The 26734-nt window shown below is 42.8% G+C and overlaps 1 protein-coding gene across 2 annotated transcripts in view; it reads right to left on the bottom strand.

The window, feature by feature from the left end:
- ropn1l (rhophilin associated tail protein 1-like) overlaps positions 1–26734 on the bottom strand; it is a 91856-nt gene that overhangs the window by 24651 nt on the left and 40471 nt on the right. For both annotated transcript variants that reach the window (XM_072283055.1, XM_072283054.1), the window contains one exon: positions 23949–24124. In XM_072283055.1, coding sequence (XP_072139156.1) covers positions 23949–24124 — 176 coding nt within the window. The remainder of the gene's footprint in view (positions 1–23948; positions 24125–26734) is intronic.

The raw sequence follows: 26734 nt of genomic DNA, 5'->3' as shown, positions 1-26734 counted from the left end.
TGTCAGGCATGATTTTCCCTTAAGGAAACCATGCTAACTTTGACCCATTTTGTCATGTGCCTCTTAGTTCCCTGACACCTCATACCCAACAATCAACTCTAACATCTTCCCAACCACTAAGGTCAGGCCTATAATTTTCTTTTGTCTCCCTCAATTTATAAAACGTGCAGTGATATTTGCAATTTTCCAGTCCATTGGAACCATGCTGGAATCTAGAGATTCTTGAAGCATCATTACTAATGCCTCCACAATGTCTACAGCTACTTCTTTCGAAACCCTTGTGTATAGTCCATCTGGCACAGGTGATTTATCTAATTTCAGACCCTTCAGCTTCCCAGTACCTTTTCCCTAATAATAGCAACTGCACTCACTTCAGCCTCCTAACACTATCGAAAATCCTGCATACTGTTGGTGCCTTCCACAGTGAACGTTGATGCAAAATTACTTATTCATTTCAGCCATTTCCTTGACCCTTGTTACTACTTCTCCTGAGTCATTTTCCAGTGATCTGATATTTACACTCATGTCTCTTTTACTCTTTATATATCTGAAAAAACATTGGATATTCTCTTTGATATCACTGGCTAGCTTACCTTCATATTTCATCTTTTTTTAATTGCCTTCAGTTGGTTTTTAGAAGATTCCCAATCCTCTACTTTCTCACTAATTTTTACCCTGTTATATGCCTTTTCTTTTGCCCTGATGTTGGCTTGGACTTTCCTTGTCAGCTACAGTCATGTCAACCTGCCTTTAGAATACTACTTCTTTGGGATGTATCGATTCTGCGCCTTCTGAATTGCTAGCAGAAATTCCAGCCACTGCTGCTCTGCTGTCATCCGTGCTGGGGTACCGTTCCAATCAACATTAGCCAATTCCTCTCTCAAGATTCCATAATTCCCTTTACTCCACTGTAATACTAATACATCTGACTTTAGCTTCTCCCTCTTAAATTGCAGGGCATATTATATCATATTATGGTCACTGCCTCCTAAGTGTTTCAGTACCTTAAGCTCATTAATCAGATCTAATTCATTACACAATATCCAATCCAGAATAACTGATCCCCTAGTGGGCTCAACTACAAGTTGCTCTAAAAAGCCATCTCATAGGCATTCCAGAACTTCTCCCACTTGGGATCCAAAATCAGCACCAACCCGATTTTCCCAACCTACGAGCATATTGAGCTTTTGACATGCATTTTCTATCTCCTGCTGTAATTTGTAGCCCACATCCTGGATACTGTTTGGAGGCATGTATTTAACTCCCGTCAAAGGTTTTTTACCCTTGCAGTTTCTAAACTTTACCCACAACAATTCTACATTATCTGACCCTGTATCTTTTTTATAAACCAACAGAGCCATGGCACCCCCTCTGCCTACCTGTCATTTTGATACAATGTACTGTATATCTTTAGGTGTCACGCTCCCAACTATAATCTTCTTTCAGCCATGACTCACCCACAACATCATACTTGCCAATCTCTAACTGCACTACAAGATCTGCGCTGCGCTAATTTATTCTGTATGCTGCACGCATTGAAATATAGCACCTTCAGTCCTGTCCCTTTTCGAGAATTTCACCTCCCTTTTCGAGAATTTACACTGAATCTCATTATACTTCAGCAGTGGCATATGACAATAGACAATTATAGAAACGATGTGGGTTTCTCACCTCTTCGGAATTCTGATAAAACACAGTGAATTAACAATGAATCTCTTCCTGCCTTTCAATTACTTACTACAATTGTTGTTATGAACTATGTGGCTCATGCCAACGGGAAGGATGAAATAACTAGACAGAACAAATGAGCTGACTCCTTTGCTGAGGCATCAGCAGTAGATTTTTATGGCTACACAGCACTCCGACGTGATCAGGTTGCCAATACTTAGCAAATTCTTTGACGAAGTAGTACAATTACAGCATGATGCGACAGTGGCTGAAAAGACTTTACTGACTAAAGCACACTATGTGCAAGAATATAGAGGATGATGTGAGAAAATGGAAAAGGTGAGATTCTTGACCACAGCAAGAAAGTAGCAACAACTGTATGATTTGCCAGATATAATCCCAAAAAGACACTGGCGGTGTCTACCACTGCTGGGCTCTCCCCCAGTAGACTAATTATATATCTCCAAATGGACTTTATGCAGTTACCTAAATAAGAATACAAGATGTAGGAACAGTGCATGCATAGTCTATTCCTGTGGAGACCCTCTGAATCCCATTACTGGTATGTGGCCATCAGGCCTCACTGGTTGCCAGGGATACCCCCTCTAAAATGGAATCTTTGGCTACATGATATGAGCCAGGCCATCAATGACATTACTGCTGAAATGCTGGAATTCTGCACTGTGGCCCTTCAAAATCAAGTCAAGTCAGTCAAGTTTGTTGTCATTTCGACCGTAAGCTGCTGGTACAGTACACAGTAAAAACGAAACAACGTTCCTCCAGGATCCTGGTGCTACATGAAACAACACAAAACTACACCAGACTATGTGAGACAGCACAAGGCTACACTAGACTACATAAAAATTGCCAGGACAAATAGGTACAAGAACAGTTTCTTTCCGTACGCCATCAGTCTTATGAACACTTGAATTTTAGTCTATTATAAACCAAATCCACCTGTACATACACAGGTATACTTCATTGTATATAGTTCATGAGTACTTACACTACTGTTTTGTTTACTTTTTGATTCTGTACAGCGAGAGCTCAGGGAAACTGGCATCAAATTCCTTGTATGTGTCCACATACTTGGTGATATTAAAGGATTCTGATTCTGATAAAACAACATAAAAACTGCACTAGACTACAGACCTGCACAGGACTACATAAGGTGAACAAAACAGTGCAGGGCAGTACGATAATTAATAAACAAGACAATAGGCACAGTAGAGGACAAATTACAATATAATAATAAATGATGTAGATGTCAGTCTAGACTCTGAGTATTGAGGAGTCTGATGGCTTGGGGGAAGAAACTGTTGCACAGTCTGGTCATGACAGCCCGAATGCTTCGATGCCTTTTGCCAGATGGCAGGAGGGAGAAGAGTTTGTGTGAGGAGTGTGTGGGGTCCTTCACAATACTGTTAGCTTTGTGGGTGCAGCGTGTGGTGTAAATGTCTGTAATAGCGGGAAAAGAGACCCCGATAATCTTCTCAGCTGCAGGTTCTTTCGATCCGAGCCAGTGCAATTCCCGAACCAGGCAGTGATGCAGCTGCTCAGGATGCTCTCAATACATCCTCTGTAGAATGTGGTGAGGATGGGGGGTGGGAGATGGACGTTTCTCAGCCTTCGCAGAAAGTAGAGATGTTGCTGGGCTTTCTTGGCTATGGAGCTGGTGTTGAGGGACCAGTTAAGGTTCTCGGCCAGGTAAACACCAAGAAATTTGGTGCTCTTAACGATCTCTATGGAGGAGTGGTCGATGTTCAGCGGAGAGTGGTCGCTCCATGCTCTCCTGAAGTCAACAATCATCTCTTTTGTTTTGTTCACATTCAGAGACAGGTTGTTGGCTCTGCACCAATCTGTTAGCCACTGCACCTCCTCTCTGTATGCTGACTCATCATTCTTGCTGATGAGACCCACCACAATCATGTCATCGGCGAACTTGATGATGTGGTTCGAGCTGTGTGTTGCAGCACAGTCGTGGGTCAGCAGAGTGAACAGCAGTGGAATGAGCCACAGCCCTGGGGGGCCCCCGAGCTCAGTGTGATGGTGTTGGAGATGCTGCTCCCGATCCGGACTGACTGAGGTCTCCCAGTCAGGAAGTCTAGGCTCCAGTTGCAGAGGGAGGTGTTCAGACCCAGTAGGCTCAGCTTTCCAATCAGGTGCTGAGGAATGATTGTGTTGAATGCTGAACTGAAGTCTATAAATGGCATTCAAACGTACGTGTCTTTTTTGTTCAGCTGGATGAGGGCCAGGTGGAGGGTGATGGTGATGACGTCGTCTGTTGAGCAGTTGGGATGATACGTGAACTGCAGGGGGTCCAATGAGGGGGGCAGCAGGGTCTTGATGTGCCTCATAACGAGCCTGTCGAATATTTCATTATGATGATGGATGTGAGAGCAACAGGACGGTAGTCATTGAGGCAGGACACTGAAGACTTCTTCGGCATGGGGACGATGGTGGCAGCCTTGAAGCATGTTGGAATGACGGCGCTGCTCAGGGAAATGTTGAAGATGTCAGTGAGAACATCTGCCACCTGGTCTGTACATCCTCTGAGCACTCTGCCAGGAATATTGTCTGGTCCAGCAGCCTTCCGTGGGTTGACCCTGCACAGAGTTCTCCTCACGTCGGCCACGGTAAGACACAGCACCTGGTCATTGGAAGGAGGAGTGGTCTTAGTCACCACCACGTCATTTTCTGCCTCAAAACGAGCATAGAAGTTGTTCAACGCATCTGGAAGGGAGGCATCACCAGCACAGGCAGTTGGTGATGTCCTGAATGCCTTCCTCATGCGCCGCATGTCGCTGCTGTCCTGGAAGTGGCTGTGGATTTGTTGGGCGTGTGCATGCTTTGCCTCTCTGATGGCCCAGGACAGCTTGGCCCTCGCTGTTGTTAGCACGAGACTAGCACAAGACTTTTGTAGTCAAAGAGCTGGTACTTGTTCCATTATCAGCAGGTGTGTTGCACGTATATCTGTGATACACCAGAGAATATCAACAATTTAGTTGTGCATACCCACCTAAAAGCTGATAAGGTTAAGAAGACTGGACAAGAGTTACATGGGACTCCATCTTCATCAGGGGGACCCTTTATCTGGTTTCATTCTTTACTAGCGGTTCTAATACTCCCTGCTATTTGTAATATACATTTTAATCTCTTGCCTGAGATCTCTCTGTGGATCAATGGCCTACAGAGCTTTCATCATGATCAAATGACTAACTGCTCTTGATGGAGTTTTAGTGACTCTGTGCTATTCAAATTTAGTAAGATCTATGTTATCCTCTACAGGACAAGATGGAGGGAGTGTGGAAGTTGCAGCAAGGCAAGAGTTAACAGTGTCCAGGCAATGATATATTGAAAATAGAGTACAGACAGCCCAGGCAAGAAATCACTCCTTTGCAGAGAGGTTTACACATATGGGTGATGAGGTAAGGATATAATGAAAGAATGCAGAGCACACACAACTAAGGGACAATTAATTGGTCTAGTAAACTTAAAGTATAATCAGTTGTCAGCGTGTAATTTCTATTGACTTTTAACACCTGTATTGTGAATGGTGATTGGTAAATTCAAACATACATAGTTCACCAAATGTTTAATATTTGTAACTGCTAGCCGGTTCTATATAAGAGTGGCATTTCTCTGTTCAGACTTCAGAACAGTGTGGTGACAGGGGCTTTGCTGCTCTCTTTGTGCGCAAGCAAATAAAGCATAGTTAAGTTGTATGTGTGCATGCATTCTGGGCTCAGTTATTTTATTTTATTATCAGCAACAACACCAGCATCCTCTATGGTTTGCAGATGCAAAACTGCATTGTCCACAAAGGCAAATTGTACTGTGAGTATCATGGGACGAGGTGAGCTCTGCTAATCAGCAATCTAAATGCCTAAACATAGAAGTTGCATGTACAAATCGAAGTTTACAAATCTCACAATCAGTATTTTTAATTTTCATGCAATGACAAATTAGGTACTGAATAGTCATAACGCTAAAAAGATATATTGACAGCTAATGTGAATTTGCAAAATGAGCAAAACCAGTTCAATGCAGGAAAGAAAGTTTTGATCCACTTCCCATCTGAGATAATTATGATAAAAATCAAAAATAGACTAGGAATTGTAGTTGAGTAGAGCGATATAGAAATCACTAAAATCTGAAAAAATGCATAGTAGGATATAGGATAATTAATAGGATGTTGGCCATTCAACAGGGTGGAAATTATGTAAATGTCAGATCTTTATTTGAACTCCAACTGCAGTGATACTTTCAGTTCTGGAAAGCAGACTTTAGGAGGGCTCTTTGACAAAGGGGAAAGCAACTCAGATTATTGATAATTTCTCCAAGGCGGAAGCAGATCTATCATGAGAAGTTTTAAAAGACAGGATTTGTTTCCGCTTAAATTTAGAAATTAGAGTTCCACCCACTTTAAAAATGCCTACAGGGAAGTAGAGAATGAGTGCGTATTACTTTAAAATAAGAGAGAGTTCATTTGGGATGATACATGCTCAAACCAACCAGAGCAGAAATCCGAAACTCTCAAATTTTAAAAAGTGAAGAGACCAAAATTGATGAATCTTTTGTTAGGCAAGGATATTTAGCATTATGAATATCCTTCACAGTATGAACTGTGGAGTTCATACACAGATTATCCACTACCTAATTGAATATTCAAGAGGCTCACTGAATAGTCTGCTTTGTTCCTGTAATACTCAACATTTTTCCAAGGTTGTCTTATACCAGCTATTTATTTAGATTATGAGGACACGCAGTCCTCTTTTATTGTCATTTAGTAATGCATGCATTAAAAGATGATATAATGTTTTTCCAGAATGATATCACAGAAACACATGACAAACCGACTTAAAAACTAACAAAAACCACATAATTATAACATATAGTTACAACAGTGCAAAGCAATACCATAATTTGATAAGAACAGACCATGGCATGGTAAAAATCTCAAAGTCTCTCTAAAGTCTCATCATCTCACACAAACGGTGAACCTCCAGCGCTGCAAACTTGCCGATGCAGCACCCTGGAAGCATCCGACCACAGTCCGACTCCGAGTCCGTCCGAAAACTCCGAGCCTCCGACCAGCTCTCCGACACCGAGCTTTGAGCACCATCTCTGCTGAGAGCTTCGACCCCGGCCCCGGCAACAGGCAATAGGCAAAGCCGAGGATTTGGGGCCTTCCCTTCGGAGATTCTCGATCGCACAGTAGCAGCGGCAGCACAGCGGGCATTTTCAGAAGTTACTCCAGGTGTTCCTCCGTGCTTCTCACGGCTGTCTCCATCAAATCCGGATTGTGCACAGCATCCTACTTCACAAATACGATATTCGTTCGAACCGCCGCGCGATCTAGGTAAACTGAGTGTGGTACTTAATGTTTCCTTCCATTTCCACATCTTTTAGCTTACTGAATGTTTACTATGCATGCCTATTCTCATGAGGGTACAACATTGCAGTAACAGTCCCATAACTTTTCTCAATCTCCCATGCTTAGAATGGAAATGACCACTTCGGCATTTCTGATTATTTTAACTCAACAGACCACAGCATAATAGCAGAGTGCAGACCTTCAAAGAGTTAAATTGTTTAATTATTTGAAGATAATACCTTGAAAATAAGGATATACAGTATAATAGAGGATTACAGAGGAAAAATTAAAGTCAGGAAAAAGTATCATACCTCTGACAACCCATCATACAATGATGTGATATGATGTAATCTGTTATAGAAAACAAATAATTAAAAGTATGCCACAAGATGCATTGCAGAGTTTCATTGCCTCCCAAAGAAATAACAATCTTAGAAGTTGTTTCACTTCTCAGTTAATAACAGTTTTGGCTCGGAGTTAGAAGCCTGTGCATTCAAAGGCAACTCCAGAGATTTGAGCGTAAAAATGTAAGTTAATACTCCAAAGTAGTAGTGAATAAGTGTTGCACTGATGGAGGTGCTACCTTTGAGATGTTAAATCAAGAATCTAGCAACTCTCTCAAATGGCAGTAAAAGATTGAAAAGCTTTAGTTTCAAGACCTAAAGTTTTGTCATTATTGAGCTGCCAATACTTATCCCTGGATGAAGATCACTATTAAAATTTATCACAATATAATTTGTGAGAACTTGATGCATGCAATATTGGCTGTTATTTACCCTAATTTTTAAAAATCCAGATTATTGATTGAACCCATAGATTTTGATCTTATGAGGTTTGGATTTAAAAAGCTCCACAGAGTCTGCTGTCTGATTCAGTAAGGGGCTTAGGTAATTCAGAAAAAAGATTCTTTGGGAAATGCAATGAAGAGAATCAAAAACTGCAGATCCTAAAAATCGGAAGTAAAAGCAGGAAATGTTGCAAACTGTCAGCAGTTCAGACAGCATTAGACAAATGCTATAAAACCTACCATGAGTTTTCAGTATGTTCTGTTTGTATACATAGTTAGAAAAAGTCAGGTCTATTTTCTGATTCCTGGCTTGTAAATTTTATTTTTTCATTAATAAATTTGTTTGCCATCATCAGTTTTATCACTAAAGAAAAAACAATATCCTACTTGAAGAAAGAGTCTGATATCATACTCTAGGTGCAGAAACCATGACAGCATCATATTTTTACAGCACAAATGACCCAAACAACGAAAAGAATAAAAAAAGGAATAACTTAATTACAACGGAAAGTAAATATACTGTGATGTTGCAGTGCTATAAAGAGTGCAGAAGATATTGGCTATGATGCTCACTGGAATGGAGGCCTTCAGTTATAAAGAGAGAATGGATAGGCAGGGTTGATCTTACTGGAAATACAGATGGCTGAGGGATGAACTTATAGATGCTTATAAAATTACTTGGGGCATAGATAGGGCAAATAGCCAGTCTTTTCTCAGAGACGGGGGAATCTAAAACTGGAGCATATAGGTGTAAGGTTAGGGTGAAAATATTTAAAGGAGATTTGAGCTGCAAGCTTTTCTACACAGACAGCGGTGGGTAGATGGAACAAGCAGCCAGAAGAAGTGGTACAGAAAGGTATGATCACAGCACTTAATAACCATTTGGATGGATACAAGGAGAGGATAGGGGGATATAGGTCAAAAGCAAGAACATGAGAATAGCATTTATAGTCATCCTGGATGAGTTGGGCACAGGGCTTGTTTCCGTGTTGTAGGGCTATAACTTTTTAAATTAATTATTCTAAAAATCCAGCAAGTCAAATGAAAATGGACAATATTTATAAACTTCTCAAGGGTTAATTTAGTCTGTAATAGCAGCATTATGTTTGGAAGCAGGTAGGTAAAGCGCTTTAGTCAAACTAATTCCACATATCTATTCTTAGAGTTAAGTAGCAAATGTTACTTCAGCAGGTTAACTGTGAAGGCATTTGCTGAGTAAAAGTAAATTCAATCAAGAATTACATGTTGCATCTTCTCATCAGTATCAACTGATTATGAAACAGATGTACGATTATTAACGTCAAACAGAAATAACAATCACATGACTTAATTAAACTGCGAGTAATGATGTGAACAGAGTTAGAATGAAAAATGTTTTAAGCTGAGGAAGAGAAAAGAAAGCATAACCTTGTGAGATGCCTTCTTCAGCAAATTTTAAGCCACTGTGCTTTATGTTAACAAACTTATGAAAGTATCCCGCACTGGCTCTTGCCTTAAATTTTAGGAATGAAATTGGAAATAAGCAGAAGATTATTTAAATACCAACAGAAGAACTATTGCAGCCATTACTTCTTATCTCCTTCCTCTTCTGTTAGCAGTAATCTTTGATGGAATATTGTTTTTATTGAACTGGCAACCCTCTAGTATCTCAGCCATGTGGTCACTGTTTAAGTTTCAGTCTGCTATGGTTCAAGCACCACTCCAGGTGCTTGAACACAAATTATACTTTAGCAGTTTAGTCGAGTACTGAGAGAGTGCAATAGTACTATTCCAAATGTTAAAAGAAGCTCCCATCTCCTCTGGTACGCAGATATCAAAAATTATTCAGTACTATCTGAGAAAATGCAGGGTACTTTCCCCAGTGTCCTCTCTCATCATCTAATCTTGGTTTATAAGACCCAACATTTTACTAACTGTTTGCTATTTTATGCTTTACCACATGAATTACGTCTGAAAATTAACTGTAAAACACCTAGAGATATTCTCTAGAAATGAAACATAATACAAATAGTCATATTTGTTTTATTTCAGCTTCAAAACCCCCACACTTACGCCTATATAACCACATCATCATAAAATTGATGAGAAAGGGAAAAAAAACTATTTCTGTACATTACATCACATTATTTAAATAAACTGCCAGGAGTTTCAAGTCATTCTACTGTCAGTAGATTTAGTGATAGGGCCTTGTTAACCTTTATCATTCTATTCCTGGGGTTGAATTTATACCTATATTTACAAAGTGCTCTAACTGTGTGGTATGCAACTGCATCACCATAATTTAATGCCTATCCAATGCAATGCTATTAAACATTCAAGAAGTGCAATACTGCAGGATTTTTCTGCAATATATTCCTTAGTTATGAGGCAGCGGTTTCAATGAGGGTCAATAGGTGGGGTAGAGCACAGAAGAATAAATAGCATTACAAACAAGAGAAAATCTGCAGATGCTGGAAATCCAAGCAAAACACACAAAATGCTGAAGGAACTCAGCAGGCCGGGGAGCATCAATAATAAGAAACAATGGCCTGGATATAGGGTGCAAGTTGAACCAAGAGTTAAAATTGGCATGTCACAAAGGTAATGCTACGGTTGTTATAGGGGATTTGAACATGCAGATAGACTGGGAAAATCGGGTTGGTACTGGACCCCAAGAAAGGGAGTTTGTGGAGTGCCTCCGAGATGGATTCTTAGAGCAGCTTGTACTGGAGCCTACCAGAGAGAAGGCAATTCTGGATTTAGTGTTGTGCAATGAACTGGATTTGATAAGGGAACTCGAGGTAATGGAGCCATTAGGAGGTAGTGACCATAATATGATAAGTTTTAATCTACAACTTGAGAGGGAGAAGGGAAAATCGGAAGTGTCAGTGTTACAGTTGAACAAAGGGGACTATGGAGCCATGAGGGAGGAGCTGGCCAAAGTTGACTGGAAAGATACCCTAGCAAGGATGACAGTGGAACAACAATGGCAGGTATTTCCGGGAATAATACAGAAGGTGTAGGATCAGTTCAGTCCAAAGAGGAAGAAAGATTCTAAGGGGAGTAAGGGGCGACTGTGGCTGACAAGGGAAGTCAAGGACGGTATAAAAATAAAAGAGAAGTATAACATAGCAAAGGTGAGCAAGAAGCCAGAGGATTGAGAAACTTTTAAAAGAGCAACAGAGGATAACTAAAAAGGCAATACGGGGAGAAGAGATGAGATATGAAGGCAAGCTAGCCAAGAATATAAAGGAGGATAGTAAAAGCTTCCCTAGGTATGTGAAGAGGAAAAAATTAGTTAAGACCAAAGTTGGATCCTTGAAGACAGAAATGGGTGAATTTATTTTGGGGAACAAGGAAATGGCAGAGGAGTTGAACAGGTACTTTGGATCTGTCTTCACTAGGGAAGACACAAACAATCTCCCAGATGTAATAGTGGCTGGAGGACCTAGGGTAACGGAGGAACTGAAGGAGATTCACATTAGGCAGAAAGTGGTGTTGGATAGACTGATGGGACTGAAGGCTGATAAATCCCCAGGGCCTGATGGTCTGCATCCCAGGGTACTTAAGGACGTGGCTCTAGAAATCGTGGACGCATTAGTAATTATTTTCCAATGTTCTATAGATTCAGGAGCAGTTCCTGAGGACTGGAGGGTAGCTAATGTCATCCTACTTTTTAAAAAAGGAGGGAGAGAGAAAACAGGGAATTATAGACCAGTTAGCCTGACATCAGTGGTGGGGAAGATGCTGGAGTCAATTATAAGGGATGAAATAGCGGCACATTTGATAGCAGTAACAGGATTGGTCTGAGGCAGCATGGATTTACAAAGGGGAAATCATGCTAGACTAATCTTCTGGAATTTTTTGAGGATGTAACTATGAAAATGGACATGGGAAAGCCAGTGGATGTAGTGTACCTGGACTTTCAGAAAGCTTTTGATAAGGTCCCACATAGGAGGTTAGTGGGCAAAATTAAGAGCACATGGTATTGGGGTAGGGTACTGACATGGATAGAAAATTGGTTGGCAGACAGGAAACAAAAAATAGGGATTAACAGGTCCCTTTCAGAATGGCAGGCGGTGACTTGTGGGGTACCGCAAGGCTCGGTGCTGGGACCGCAGCTATTTACAATACACATTAATGATTTAGATGAAGGGATTAAAAGTAACATTAGCAAATTTGCAGATGACACAAAGCTGGGTGGCAGTGTGAAATGTGCGAAGGATGTTAAGATAATGCAGGATGACTTGGACAGGTTGGGTGAGTGGGCAGATGCAGTTTAATGTGGATAAATGTGAGGTTATCCACTTTGGTGGCAAGAACAGGAAGGCAGATTACTATCTGAATGGTGTCAAGTTAGGTAAAGGGGAAGTACAACGAGATCTAGGTGTCCTTGTTCATCAGTCACTGAAAGTAAGCACGCAGGTACAGCAGGCGGTGAAGAAAGCTAATGGCATGTTGGCCTTCATAACAAGGGGAGTTGAGTATAGGAGCAAAGACGAAGGGTTTATATCTGACGAAGGGTTCTGGCCCGAAATGTCGACTCATCGTTTCTAACTGATGCTACCCGACCAGCTGAGTTCATCCAGCATACTGAAAGTGTTGCTATAGGAGCAAAGAGGTCTTTCTGCAGTTGTACAGGGCCCTGGTGAGACCACACCTGGAGTATTGTGTATAGTTTTGGTCTCCAAATTTGAGGAAGGTCATTCTTGCTATGGAGGGAATGCAGCAGAGGTTCACAAGGTTAATTCCCAGGATGGGAGGACTGTCATATGTTGAAAGATTGGAGCAACTGGACTTGTATGCACTGGAACTTAGAAGGATGAGAGGGGATCTGATTGAAACATACAAGATTATTAAGGGATTGGACACGCTAGAGGCAGGAAACATGTTCCTGATGTTGGGGGAGTCCAGAACCGGAGACCACAATTTGAGAATAAGGGATAGGCCATTTAGAACGGAGTTGAGGAAAAACTTTTTCACCCAGAGAGTTGTGGATCTGTGGAATTCTCTGCCTCAGAAGGCAGTGGAGTCCAATTCTCTGGATGCTTTCAAGAAAGGGTTAGATAGAGCTCTTAATGATAGCAGAGTGAAGGGGCATGGGGAGAAGGCAGGAAAAGGGTACTGATTGTGGATGATCAGCCATGATCACAGTGAATGGTGGTGCTGGCTCGAAGGGCGAATGGCCTACTCCTGCACCTATTGTCTATTAAAAAAGTACAGTTGATGTTTTGAGCCGAAACCCTTCGGCAGGACTGGAGAAAAAAGGCTGAGGAGTAAATTTGAAACGTGAGGGGAGGGGAGAGAGAAGTTCCAGGTGATAGGTGAAACTTGGAGGACGGGATGAAGCAAAGAGCTAGGAAGTTGATTGGTGAAAGAGACAGAAGGTCATGGAAGGAAGAAGAAAGGGAGGGTGGAGGAGGAACACCAGAGGGAGGCAATGGGTGGGCAAGGAGATAACATGAGAGAGGGACAAGGGGATAGGAAATGGTGAAGGTGGGGCGGGCGGGGGGTGGGGGGGGTGGAGGCATTATTGTTCATACCAGCAGGCTGGAGGCTACCCAAAACAGAATATAAGGTGCTGTTCCTCCAAGCCAAGCGGGATCTCCCAGTGGCCACCTATTTTAATTCCACTTCCCATTCCCATTCGGATATGTCCCTCCATGACCTCTTCCACTGTCGAGATAAGGCCACACTTAGGGTGGAGGAACTCCTGGCTGTTTCTGGCATCTCTGAGCCTGAATTCTTGGAAACCACAGTGAGCAAACCAGTTCTGAATCGTCTTACTGCTTACCTCTAACTATCAGTGACAAAATTCACTGCTTTTTGAACACAAACACATGCAACTGACAGTATTTAAAAACTCTGCTCGAAGCACAGTGTTGTGTCTAATGGCTACGCAAGCGCATGAGACTGACATTAGTTAGAAACTGTTCAGCAACAGTTTTCTGTCCCAATTAAGTGGCATAACATTCCAAATAAGTGAAGGAATCCCAGCTATTTTTGATTAGTTTTTGTTTTTTTAAAAGAGTTGTCACAAATAAGTGGCTGCCCAATTAACCAATGGCCCAATTGACTAGAATCCACTGTAACTGTGAAGCATCCAAAATTACCTAGAGTTTTAAAATGGTGCCATTGGATTTGAAAGCAATGCAAATGTACCACTGGCATCGAAGAAAAGAGGAAGAGAGAAAATAAGCAATGCCAGCTAAGTCAGCTTGATGTCAGCTAGAGCAAAAGACATGGTCAGAAAACACTTAGAAAGTCATATTGGGGTTTCCATCTAATGCCAATGCCTCTGCTGAGACCCAACGGCATTTCTCTATGCAAATCCATGTCCACTTATGATATGGGTTTAATCCAGAGGCAGCATCTTCCATTATGCTGCCTTTCCTACACAAGTGGACTCCTGATTTATGCAGTGGAACAATGGAGACTCTACACATTTCCTAGCTCAGACATCAAATACAGCAAATCAACATGCAAGTGCAAGAGGAATTAGGAAGACAATGTCATTTTAGCCTTTATTTAAAAAGGCCTGAAATGTAACAGTAAGGGAAAGACCCTCAAGCAAAATAAATGTAGGCCCATCAACACTCCCACATTAACATGCTTTTATAGGCACTGTTCATTTTCTGCTACCATTGGACAGGATTACATTGAGACCATACCCAGAGTACTGTGGCTGATTTTGGGCGCCTACCAAAGGAAGTATTTACTTGCCTCAACTACAGTGCAGGCACAGGGGATTCTTGAGAAACAATTAGCCTAATACTCCCTGCAATTTTTTTAAAAAATGAGAGGTGATCTCATTGAAAACCACTGAGGGCACTTTACCCTGTACAAATTCCCTTAATTTTAGAGAGCTTAATTAAGTACACCTTCCTTGTTGCATATTTTAAACTTCATGTTGACTTACAACTAATGGGGGATTTCTTATAAAAACCCGCATTCAAAGGTGAGATGAATAAAAAGTCAGGAGGTGCAATTACATCAGCTTGGCAATCCCCTTTTGTTAGCTTTGTTAAGCAGAGGCAATTCAAGAGGGCAAGTTTAGAATTAAAGAAGAAATACTGTACCTCATAAAAACCATTAGTGCAATGAAGGAACAGGTAAGAATTACTTATTCACATTATCAATATGCATAAAGAAATATTCTAATTCCTTGAAAATCTTGCTTTTATTCTATTTTGATTTGTATTACGTTATTTTTGTATATAATTAAGCAGCAGGGATTAGTAAACAGCCTAACAGCAGCAGCAAAACTCAGCTCAGTCCAAATTCAGCTAAGCCTATCAGATGTAAATCTGGGATGACCCAGTAAAAGCACTATTCTGGTCACCAGCAAATTGAAGCCTTTGCTTATTGTCACTGCAAGACTGTTTCTAATTTATCATGAGATAGAGAACAAATCTGAGTTCTTCCTCTCTTGGGAGAGGAAATTCAAGTGCATAATACTGTTTTTATCTCATCCCCAGTGTTTGTAATTAGAAATATTTTACTCCTAAGTAATTGTTATTTTTGGATTGTTTCAACTTGCTGGAAATTTAAGTGGGGACATCACAATCACTTCCATGTCTGGAACACACAGGAAAAAGCCAATTCTTTGGACTAACTTGGACTAAACTTTCAATGGTCACTTACAGCACAAAGTTATTTTAAAAACAAAAATAAACACTACAAATTAAAAAAAAATGTAGCAATGCAAAGGCCTTTCTCAACCTTACCACAACTTCTGATTAATCCAAACAAATTTGGCTGTCCTTGGAAAATCATTCCCATTTTATGTCAGCTATGTGAAGACATGCAAGACATAACTCTTATGTCAGAATGCCGTTCATTGACTTTAGTTCGGCGTACAATACTGTGAACCCCTCCAAGCTGATCACCAAACTTGGCCAGCTTGGTATCAGCGTATCCCTCTGCAATTGGACCTTGGACTTTCTGACTAACAGACCCCAATCAGTTAAGTTAGACAACCTCTCCTCCTCCACTCTCACCCTGAACACCAGCATGCCTCAAGGCTGTGTGCTGAGCCCTCTTCTGTACTCCCTTTTCACCTATGACTGTGTTCCTGTACATGGTTCTAACTCCATAATCAAGTTCGCAGACGACACCTCGGTGGTTGGTCTGATCAGAGGGGATGACGAGATGGCCTACAGGGACGAGGTCCAGCACCTGGCCGCCTGGTGTGCCGACAACAATCTGGCCCTTAACACCCAGAAGACCAAGGAGATCATTGTGGACTTCAGGCATGCCAGGAGTCACACTCACGTCCCCATCTACATCAACGGAACTATAGTGGAGCGTGTATCAAGCTTCAAATTCCTTGGTGTCCACATTTCCAAGGATCTCACCTGGTCCCTGAACTCCTCCATCCTGATCAAAAAGGCGCAACAGCGCCTTTATTTCCTGCGGAGCATCAAGAAAGCTCACCTCTGTCCCAGGATACTGACAGACTTTTACCACTGTACCATTGAGAGCATACTCACCAACTGCATTTCATTGTGGTATGGCAATTGTTCCATATCCGACTGCAAAGCACTCCAGCGTGTGGTGAAAACTGCCCAGTGGATTATCGGCACCCAATTGCCCACCATTGAGAACATCTCCCATAAACGCTGCCTGGGCAGGGCGAAAAGCATTATCAGGGATGCATCTCACCCTAACCATGGACTTCTAACTCTCCTCCCATCCGGTAGGCGCTACAGGAGCCTCCGCTCCCACACCAGCAGGCACAGGAAGAGCTTCTTCCCTGAGGCTGTGACACTGCTGAACCTCTCTTCACAGCACTAAGCAGTATTGCATCCGTATAGTATTGTCTCAGTACTTTTATATTTGTGTGCTGTAGCACTTTTTTTAATTCGCAGTTATTTTGTAAAGAACACTATTCTTTGCACTTCTGGTCAGATGCTAAATGCATTTCATTGGCTTTGTATCTGTACTCGGGACAATGACAATAAAGTTGAATCTAACCTAATCTAATCTAATAATCCTAAAAGATTCATCACCGTGACTGAGGTGAAATAAAGCTGTGTCGTTATACCAATCCTTTTCTCAATTTCCCTTAGGGTAATGTTGCACCTGCATCAAGGTTACTGTTTGAATTAATCTATAGATTGAACTACAGAATAAATATTATTGTATTCAGGTGACACTTGTATCTGAGCATATTTGAAGGCCACAATCAAAGTCATTGTTGACTCCTTTACTCAATGATACAAGGGGTGAGCCTTATACTTATGGAGTCCCATCAGGGAGGAGTTGATATCTCTCAAAGTTCTCTACCAACATGCCCCTTTGCACAACGCTGACATTCCAGACTTCATCCCTGCCAAGGTGCACCATGAGTCATTGAGAAACAAAGTTAACTTTCTAAATATCAGCAACCATTTCTTAGTACTAAGATTTCCAAGAAGGCAGTGGAAACACTGTCAGCAACTCATCGTTATTTCTGGCCTGTGATTACACAACATGTAATAGTATCTGGAAGACACTGAACATGTTAATTCTTTACAACAGAAACATAGAGGCCAAATGTAAACACAGTAGGAGGAATGCTCATCACGAGCAACACAGCCACATGACATTCAAAGAGCCATTTATTATCAAGGTATGTATAAATTATACAACCTTGAGATTTGTTTGCTTATAGGCAGCCACAAAGCAAGAAACCCAAAAGAACCCAATTGAAAATAGTAACACCCAATGCAGAGAGAAAGAGAAAAAACACAAAGCATGCAGACAATTGAAGCCAGCACCGGCATTCCAAACCAAATTGACTCCATAGACCCCAGATTCCCTTAGCCGCCAGAATAAGCCCAAAGCTTTGGTCTCAGGTCATCATGTAGCGGGACAAATCGCTGTGAAGCTCACAGACATGAAGCACGTAACAGCTTGAGCAGTCTCACAGGCTCAGTGCTACAGAGAGAGGAGTGAACATCACAGGAAAGCAAGCGAGATCAGCCCGAACCTCACCTCTGGTCCTGGCACCTTGCCTTTCCAGACTACCTGGGCCGACGTTTTAATTGTCCAAACACTGGGTAGTATCACGCATTAGATTTCAGGCCCCATCACTGTAATACGCTCCAGGCCTAGAACTCGTTGCCCAACTATTTGCTCTGGGCTTCAACCTTGTCACATAGCCGAAGCCATTCTTGATCTCTCCAAATTGGCTAGGTACTGAGAGAGACCTGATTTAGGTGGACGGGCATCAAAACTCTTCTGCCTTGACTCATCTCTGAATTGCTCACCCTAACTCCATCTCCCACAGCGGCGCCACCTCCGTCTCCGAAGCATCTCGAACACCTTACACTCTGACTTTGTAATGCACCAGCATGGCTCATCCCTCGAGTCAGGTTTGCCTCCGCTCACCTCTTCATTGTTTGCGGAGATAGTTTATCACAATTAACCTCATAAAAAGTGTTATTAATGATGTTTTAGTCCTATTTCTTGCCTTTTGAACTACCAGTAAGCTGCCGTACAACTTCATCTTAATCTGAAAGAAACCACCAAGAACCATCTCCCTCTCCCATGGACAGAATATTCAATCAACTCAGGATTAGAGTGGAAGCAAGATATCCTCAACCTCCAGGAATGAAATAGATTAAAAGTTTTGCTGAAATATCGGAGAAAACACTGGAAAGACTTGGAAGGACAATGACCAAAATGAGAAGCTGCAACTATCAAGCAGACTGGAATTCTTATTTTTGGAAAAGAATCACTGGGAAGAGACCTTCAAATTATGAAGAAGTTTGATAGAGTGGAAACATATAATTTAATGGAAATAAATAACCAGTAATACATCATAGGGAGGTGAATGTTGTCCCCTTGTTCAAAAAAGGTAGTAGGGATAGTCGGGTAATTATAGACCAGTGAGCCTTACGTCTGTGCTGGGAAAGCTGTTGGAAAAGATTCTTAGAGATAGGATTTATGGGCATTTAGAAAATCATGGTCTGATCAGGGACAGTCAGCATGGCTTTGCGAAGGGCAGATCGTGTCTAACAAGCCTGATAGAGTTCTTTGAGGAGCTAACCAGGCACATAGATGAGGGCAGTGCAGTGAATGTGACCTATATGGATTTTAGTAAGGCATTTGACAAGGGTCCACACGGTAGGCTTATTCAGAAAGTCAGAAGGCATGGGATCCAGGGAAGTTTGGCCAGGTGGATTCAGAATTGGCTTGCCTACAGAAGGCAGAGGGTCGTGGTGGAGGGAGTATGTTCGAATTGGAGGGTTGTGACTAGTGGTGTCCCACAAGGATCAGTTCTGGGACTTTTTGTGACTCTTATTAACGACCTGGATGTGGGGGTAGAAGGGTGGGTTGGCAAGTTTGCGGATGACACAAAGGTTGGTGGTGTTGTAGATAGTATAGAGGATTGTCAAAGATTGCAGAGAGACATTGATAGGTTGCAGAAGTGGGCTGAGAAGTGGCAGATGGAGTTCAACCCGGAGAAGTGTGAGGTCGTACACTTTGGAAGGACAAACTCCAAGGCAGAGTACAAAGTAAATGACAGGATACTTGGAAGTGTGGAGGAGCAGAGGGATCTGGGGGTACATGTCCACAGATCCCTGAAAGTTGCCTCACAGGTAGATAAGGTAGTTAAGAAAGCTTATGGGGTGTTAGCTTTCATAAGTCAAGGGATAGCGTTTAAGAGTCACGGGGTAATGATGCAGCTCTATAAAACTCTGGTTTGGCCACACTTGGAGTACTGTGTCCAGTTCTGGTCGCGTCACTATAGTAAGGATGTGGAAGCACTGGAAAGAGTACAGAGGAGATTTACCAGGATGCTGCCTGGTTTAGAGAGTATGGATTATGATCAGAGGTTAAGGGAGCTAGGGCTTTAGTCTTTGGAGAGAAGGAGGATGAGAGGAGACATGGTAGAGGTGCACCACGGTGGTTGGCCTGATCAGAGGGGATGACGAGTCGGCCTACAGGGACAAGGTCCAGCACCTGGCTGCGTGGTGTGCCGACAACAATCTGGCCCTTAACACCCAGAAGACCAAGGAGATCATTGTGGACTTCAGGTTTGCCAGAAGTCACACTCACGTCCCCATCTACATCAACGGAACTGTAGTGAAGCGTGTATCATGCTTCAAATTCCTTGGTGTCCACATTTCCGAGGTTCTCACCTGGTCCCTGAACTCCTCCATCCTGATCAAAAAGGCGCAACAGCGACTTTATTTCCTGCAGAGCATCAACAAAGCTCACCTCGACTTTATTTCCTGCAGAGCATCAACAAAGCTCACCTCTGTCCCAGGATACTAACGGACTTTTACCGCTGTACCATTGGGAGCATACTCACCAACTGCATCTCAGTGTGGTATGGCAATTGTCCCATATCGGACCACAAAACACTCCAGCGTGTGGTGAAAACTGCCTAGCGGATTATTGGCACCCTATTGCCCACCATTGAGAACATCTCCCACAAAACGCTGCCTGGGCAGGGCGAAAAGCATTATCAAGGATGCATCTCACCCTAACCATGGACTTTTTACTCTCCTCCCATCCGGTAGGCACTACAGGAGCCTCCGCTCCCGCACCAGCAGGCACAGGAAGAGCTTCTTCCCTGAGGCTGTGACACTGCTGAACCTCACATCACTGCGCTAAGCAGTATTGCACCCATATTGCACCGTCTCAGTACTTTTATATTTGTGTGCTGTAGCACTTCTTTTATTCGCAGTTATTTTGTAAATAACACTATTCTTTGCACTTCTGGTCAGATGCTAAATGCATTTCATTGGCTTTGTATCTGTACTCGGCACAATGACAATAAAGTTGAATCTAATCTTATTTAATGTAACAAGATATTAAGAGGAATAGATAGAGTGGATAGCCAGCGCCTCTTTCCTAGGGCACCACTGCTCAGTACAAGGGGACATGGCTTTAAGGTACGGGGTGGGAAGTTCAGGGGGGATATTAGAGGAAGGTTTTTGACTCAGAGAGCGGTTGGTGCGTGGAATACACTGCCTGACTCAGTGGTGGAGGCAGATACAGTAGTGAAATTTAAGAGAATATTAGACCGGTATATGGAGGAATTTAAGGTGGGGGGTTATATGGGAGACAGGCTTTGAGGGTCGGCACAATAATGTGGCCCGAAGGGCCTGTACTGTGCTGTACTATTCTATGTCTATGTCTAAACAATTGAAGACGTGAATTTTGCTGTAAGGGATGGGTTGAGGTAATTAGCATTAATTTACCCCATTTATCTATGGTCTTGTCATACGTTAGGAAACTGGGGTATATGAGATTACAATGACAAAAAGTAACTTGAATACCAGCATAGTCCAGCAGTACCAAATGAACTGTGTGCGTGTGTGTAGGACAATATATGGAATACAATAATATTCTTGATACCATTACAAAGCATGTTGCATTTCTTCTGAATAACACATTTTTTTTGTATCTTAGGTATGCTGCAGGAAGCTTTAAACTCAGCTGGATTATTAAAATTCTCTGTTCTAGGTCATTGATATCCAGTTAGCATGTTCAATGCCATGGTAAGGATGGAACACAAAATGGGAAAACAGCTGCTGTCACTCTGTACACAACAGAAATTCTGCAGATGCTGGAAATTCAAGTAACACACATCAAAGTTGCTGGTGAACGCAGCAGGCCAGGCAGCATCTGTAGGAAGAGGTACAGTCGACGTTTCAGGCCGAGACCCTTCGTTGAGTTAGTCCTGACGAAGGGTCTCGGCCTGAAACGTCGACTGCACCTCTTCCTACAGATGCTGCCTGGCCTGCTGCGTTCACCAGCAACTTTGATGCTGTCACTCTGTAAGTCATTTGCTGTTTTAAATGCACTGACATTATCACCAAGAAACAAACTCAAAAGCTGGATTTTAAGGCATATCTGTGAATTAAGAATAATTTACATGACACAGTCCAATCAGACCATGTTTAAAAAGTCACCAAAAAGTACATTTTAAGAGCTTCAGAGGGGACAGTGCAGTATGACTTTTTCTATACAAGACATCGATGATCGATTTTCTAGATCAACTCTGTTCTGCTCCTCCTGAGACCCTAGAGCAATATAGAAAGTTACATCTAAAAATAAGACATCTTGGTACTATATGGCTGATACCTTGTCCTGTACTTAGAGGAAGAAGTTTCTCAACATATCCATTGTGAGAATTTCACATATTTCAAACAGATTACAAAGTTGAGAAAATAGAGGCCCATTCTCCGTACGCTCTATTAATTTAGTGAATATTCATTGCCATCATTGCAAAGCTAGTAACCCAATTGTAAACAGAAGAGGTGTTGACTAGCCAAAGCCTTTTTCAATTGCTAGTTCCACTGAATGACAACATGCGTTAACTTTTCACTACTTAAATATATTGTTCTATTACTCTTTTTAGCATAGTCAACCTGCTAGGCATTTTCTACAGCTCTGCACTTTACAGTTTTGCCCTCATTAACCCATCAACCAGATAATCTCATTCATAGCTTATCCCTTGGCAACCCTAGCTTCACCCTCCCAGCCACACCTCCCCTCATTCTCTTTACAACTTATTATTTACTTGTTTTCTCTTTTTTCCACTTTAACAAAGCATCTCAGTATGAGAGGTTAACTTCATTTTTCTTTCTAATGACGCTGCCTGAACATTTCCAGTATCTTCTGTTTTGCTTTAACCTTCCAAATCAGTTTTTCGTTATAAGCAAATCTTTTTATTTCAAATTCAGTTCCGTCAATACTCAAGCCCCTCTCCCCGCCAGAAAATATGAAAGGCTTCACCTGAATAACTCACAGATCAATTGCTTTAGTGTTCCATTCCTTTAACTATTGCAGGTACAGGGAAGTTTCCATTTTCTGAATCTGCTTGTCAAATCTTCTTTTCCATGTCTTTTTCATGTATATGGCTGTTTAATGTACCAGCATGTATACTGAATGCTGATAATACTTGAGTTTCAATATTCTCTGTGCATGTTATATGATACATATCAATTTTATACTGCAACTCAATTGTAAAGCCCGAGATTGTTTTATAGAGGTCTTTTATACCACACAGCCAAAGTATGGAATACAAGCCTGAGGTAAATATGATCTAACTGGAAAATGACCTGATCAAGCTATACCTTGAATGTTTATAACATTTCTAGGAATAAACAGACTTTCAAATGCTAGAGGTAGTACAGAGAACTGTGGTAAGAAAATAGGAGAATAAAACATTGAACAGATGATCAAATCAAGTTAAAGGTAAAATAAAGCATCCAGGTATAGACAGAATATTTTAAAAGTCCCATGGCACAGGCCATTCTCCTAGATTCCCAGCTGGCATTCCTCATAAATTATCATACAATTAATTAGCTGCTCTTTATAATATCTGCATAGTGAAATATGGCATGAATAACAATTATTGCATATTTAAAAGCCATACAGTTACAGATAGAAATGCATATAAACACATGTATGCATGTAATATATATATATATTATGCATATTATAGAATATATATATGTATATATGTGTGTGTGTGTGTGTGTGTGTGTGTGTTTTATATATACACACACACACACACACACATATATATTCTATATCAAAGGGCAACATTACCCCTAGAGTTTTGAGGCAATCAAAAAACCCCAAACTTCTGCAAATATTGCATCTAAAATTTTAAGATGCTCTACACTGCAAGCAATGTTTTTTTGCCAATTTCCTTTTCTTGTCCCACCTGAATGTATGCTTGTGTTTCCCTGAGTGGCATGTGGACCTGACTGATGAATATCAGCAAGCATTTAATTATTACTGAATATCTGGGGGAGGATCACTGTCCAACTAGATTATAGCTTCTCAGAACAACTTTTACAATTCCTACCCCAGGAATGCTGTGCATCACTGTTGCAATCAAAGCTGAGGTCTGTAGACTTGCTGCTCTTTATGGCTCGAGTATTGACTATCTAAACCTGTAAAGCTTGTGGGGAATTACGAGTGCCCATTATTTTTAATATATAAATTAACAGATTTTGTTTTATGATTATTAACTAAAATCAGTTCAAGAACTAAAAGGAAAAAAGCAAGAAGTCACTGTTCTGATGATGTTCATATAATTAGTGCCTCTGAAAACAACTTATGAGATACTTGTAATTCTTCATGCATCTTTTCAGAAATGACAGGATTCTATGTTATACTCACACATCCTCCTTTAAGGTTAGAAGCATTTCTTCAATTTTGGCATCTGAAAATTCCCCATCCATCTTCGCCAGGTAGGTGAAAAGATAAATGAAGGTTTCGATTTTAATGTGAGCAGCACCACCCGGTGGGTCAGTCGTTAGAATTTCACAAGCGTACCTCAAGGCACTGTAAAGAGACTTCAAAAAGAAAGCATATTTACTAATAAGTTGCTGCTTCAATTTAAGAGATGTGTGCAATGCTATGTTATCATATCCTTGTGTTTTCAGAGATTTCCATCAGCTGCTAAAACTTGCTGCTACCGTCAATGAAGAAAATGGGATGGGAGCAAGTTTAATTCAAATTTAATTACCTATTGTAGTCGCGCTCATACGCAACGAGTGAAAGCAACACACTGAGACGAGCAGGGTCTGGTTGAACTATGTACTGTTTCAATCTGCGCGCGTTTAAGTGCCCGCTCCCAGCATCCCCTATGCTTTGCGGGGCGGAAGTGACATCCGCTTCCGGGCTGAGGTCTGCCCCACACTCAGAGCCGCCTCGGTTGTCGCTGGCTGTGGACTCGCCCACGACTGCTGGAGCCGGTTCGCTTGCCGTGTGGGCGAGCCGCTACATGAACCGCAACCCCCCTCCCCAGAACCGGCGATAGGAGGTGCAGAGTCCACAGCCTGCACACTATACATCTTTTAGGTGGCCGGCCTCGTCGTCGTGGGGGTGGCACTGCAACCGGGCATTCAAGGTCTAGATGCGCCGGTTTGAGACGGTCAATGGTAAATGTCTCTTTCCGACCACCAATGTCGCGAACGCAGGTCGTCCTATTACGGCGCACCACCTTGTAGGGTCCTTCGTATGGTCGTTGCAGGGGTGGTCTGTGCGCGCCTTGGCGAACGAAAACATACTTGCTCTGTTGTAGGTCCTTGGGCACGAAAGAGGGTGTTGTTCCGTGATGGGACGTCAGGACTGGGGCAAGTGTTCCAAGCCGCTCCTGGAGTTTAGTTAGGCCCGCTGTAGGTGTGTCCTCCTGGCCACGGGTTGCCCAGGGGTGGACCAAGAGCATAGCGTTTGCTAGTAGGTTCTTGGCTTGTTCAAAAGCCGCCGTCGCCTCCTCTGTCCAGGTGATTTCTTTGACCTTGCCGAACATCAAGCCGAAAAGGGGCCACATGATCCGGGCCGCTGAGGGCAGGAAACGGTGATAAAAGTTAACCATCCCAACAAATTCCTGCAGGCCTTTAACAGTGCTGGGTCTGGCGAATTGGCAGATGGCTTCAACTTTTGCCGGCAGAGGCACAGCAACATGGCAGTCGATCCAGTGTCCCAAGAAGTCGATGGCGGGTAAGCCGAACTGGCACTTGGCGGGGTTGATAGCCAGGCTGTAGTCGCTTAGGCGGCAGCAGAGCAGGCATAAATGTGCTAGATGTTCCTGGCGGGAGCGGCTGGCGATAAGTATGTCATCTAGGTAGATGAACAGAAAGTCCAGATCTTGCCCTACTGCATCCATCAGGCGCTGGAACGTCTGTGCCGCGTTTTTGAGCCCGAGCGGCATCCTGAGGAACTCGAACAGGCCGAAGTGGGTAATGAGGGCCGTCTTGGGTACATCGTCCAGGTGGACTGGGATCTGATGATACCCCTGGACCAGGTCAATCTTTGAAAGGATGCGCGCCCCATGCAGGTTGGCCGTAAAGTCCTGGATGTGTGATACCGGATAGCAATCGGACATGGTGGCGATATTCAGCCCCCTAAAGTCGCCGCACGGTCTCCACCCTGCCGCAGACTTGGGCACCATATGGAGTGGGGAGGCCCACGGCCTGTCGGAACGCCACACAATCTCCTTCTCCTCTATCTTCTTGAATTCCTCTTTCGCGAGGTGGAGCTTGTCGGGCAGTAGCCTGCGGGCCCAGGCATGAAGGGGTGGTCCCTGTGTAGGGATGTGGTGCATCACGCCGTGCTTGGGGTTTGTTGAGGAAAACTGCGGCGTGATGATAAATGAGAACTCTAATAACACTCTGGCGAACTCGTTGTTGGAATAAGTGACGGAGTCCAGGCGCGGGGCTGGTAACCTGGCCTTATCGAGGGAGAAAGTCTGGAACGTCTTCGCATCGACAAATCGTCGTCCTTTCAAATCCACGAGCAGGCAATGCGCGCAGAGTAAGTCCACACCCAGCAATGGCTGTGACACTGCGGCCAGCGTAAATGTCCATGTAAAGTGGCTGGAAGCGAACTGCAAGGGGATGTTTCTTGTGCCGTAGGTGCAGATGGTGCTGGTGTTGGCTGCCGTAAGTTCCGGTCCTGTTCTTCTAGTTCGGGTATCGTGGCTCGAGGGGGGTAGGACACTGCTTTCTGGTCCCATGTCCACCAGGAATCTATGCCCGGAGTGCTTGTCCCAAATGTAGAGGAGGCTATCATGGTGACCAGCCGCTGTAGCTATAGCAACGGCTGGTCCTGGCATTTCCCTGGAACGAGCATGGCAGTTGGCAGCGGCGGGCCCCAGAATCCCACTTTTGATGATAAAAGCACCAAGACTCAGAAGTGGTGCCATCCCTTGGTGTGGGTGTTACGTGCTCCGCTGCTGGGGTGTGGGAGGGCTGGACTTCCGGCCGTGCCGCAGCACTAATTTCAATGGTGGTTCCGCCATTTTGTTTGGTGTACCAAAGCACATCCGTGCGGGCAGCCACACTGCGTGGGTCTCTGAAGTCTTCATCTGCTAGCAGCAGGCGGACGCCTTCTGGCATTTGCTCCAAGAAGATCTGTTCAAAAAGCAGGCAAGGCTTATGGCCGTCTGCTAGTGCTAGCAT

The sequence above is a fragment of the Mobula birostris genome, chromosome 19 (assembly GCF_030028105.1).
Source record: "Mobula birostris isolate sMobBir1 chromosome 19, sMobBir1.hap1, whole genome shotgun sequence".
NCBI lineage: Eukaryota > Metazoa > Chordata > Chondrichthyes > Myliobatiformes > Myliobatidae > Mobula > Mobula birostris.
Note: the sequence above shows the minus strand (reverse complement) of the source record. Positions and strands in the feature narration are given on the sequence as shown.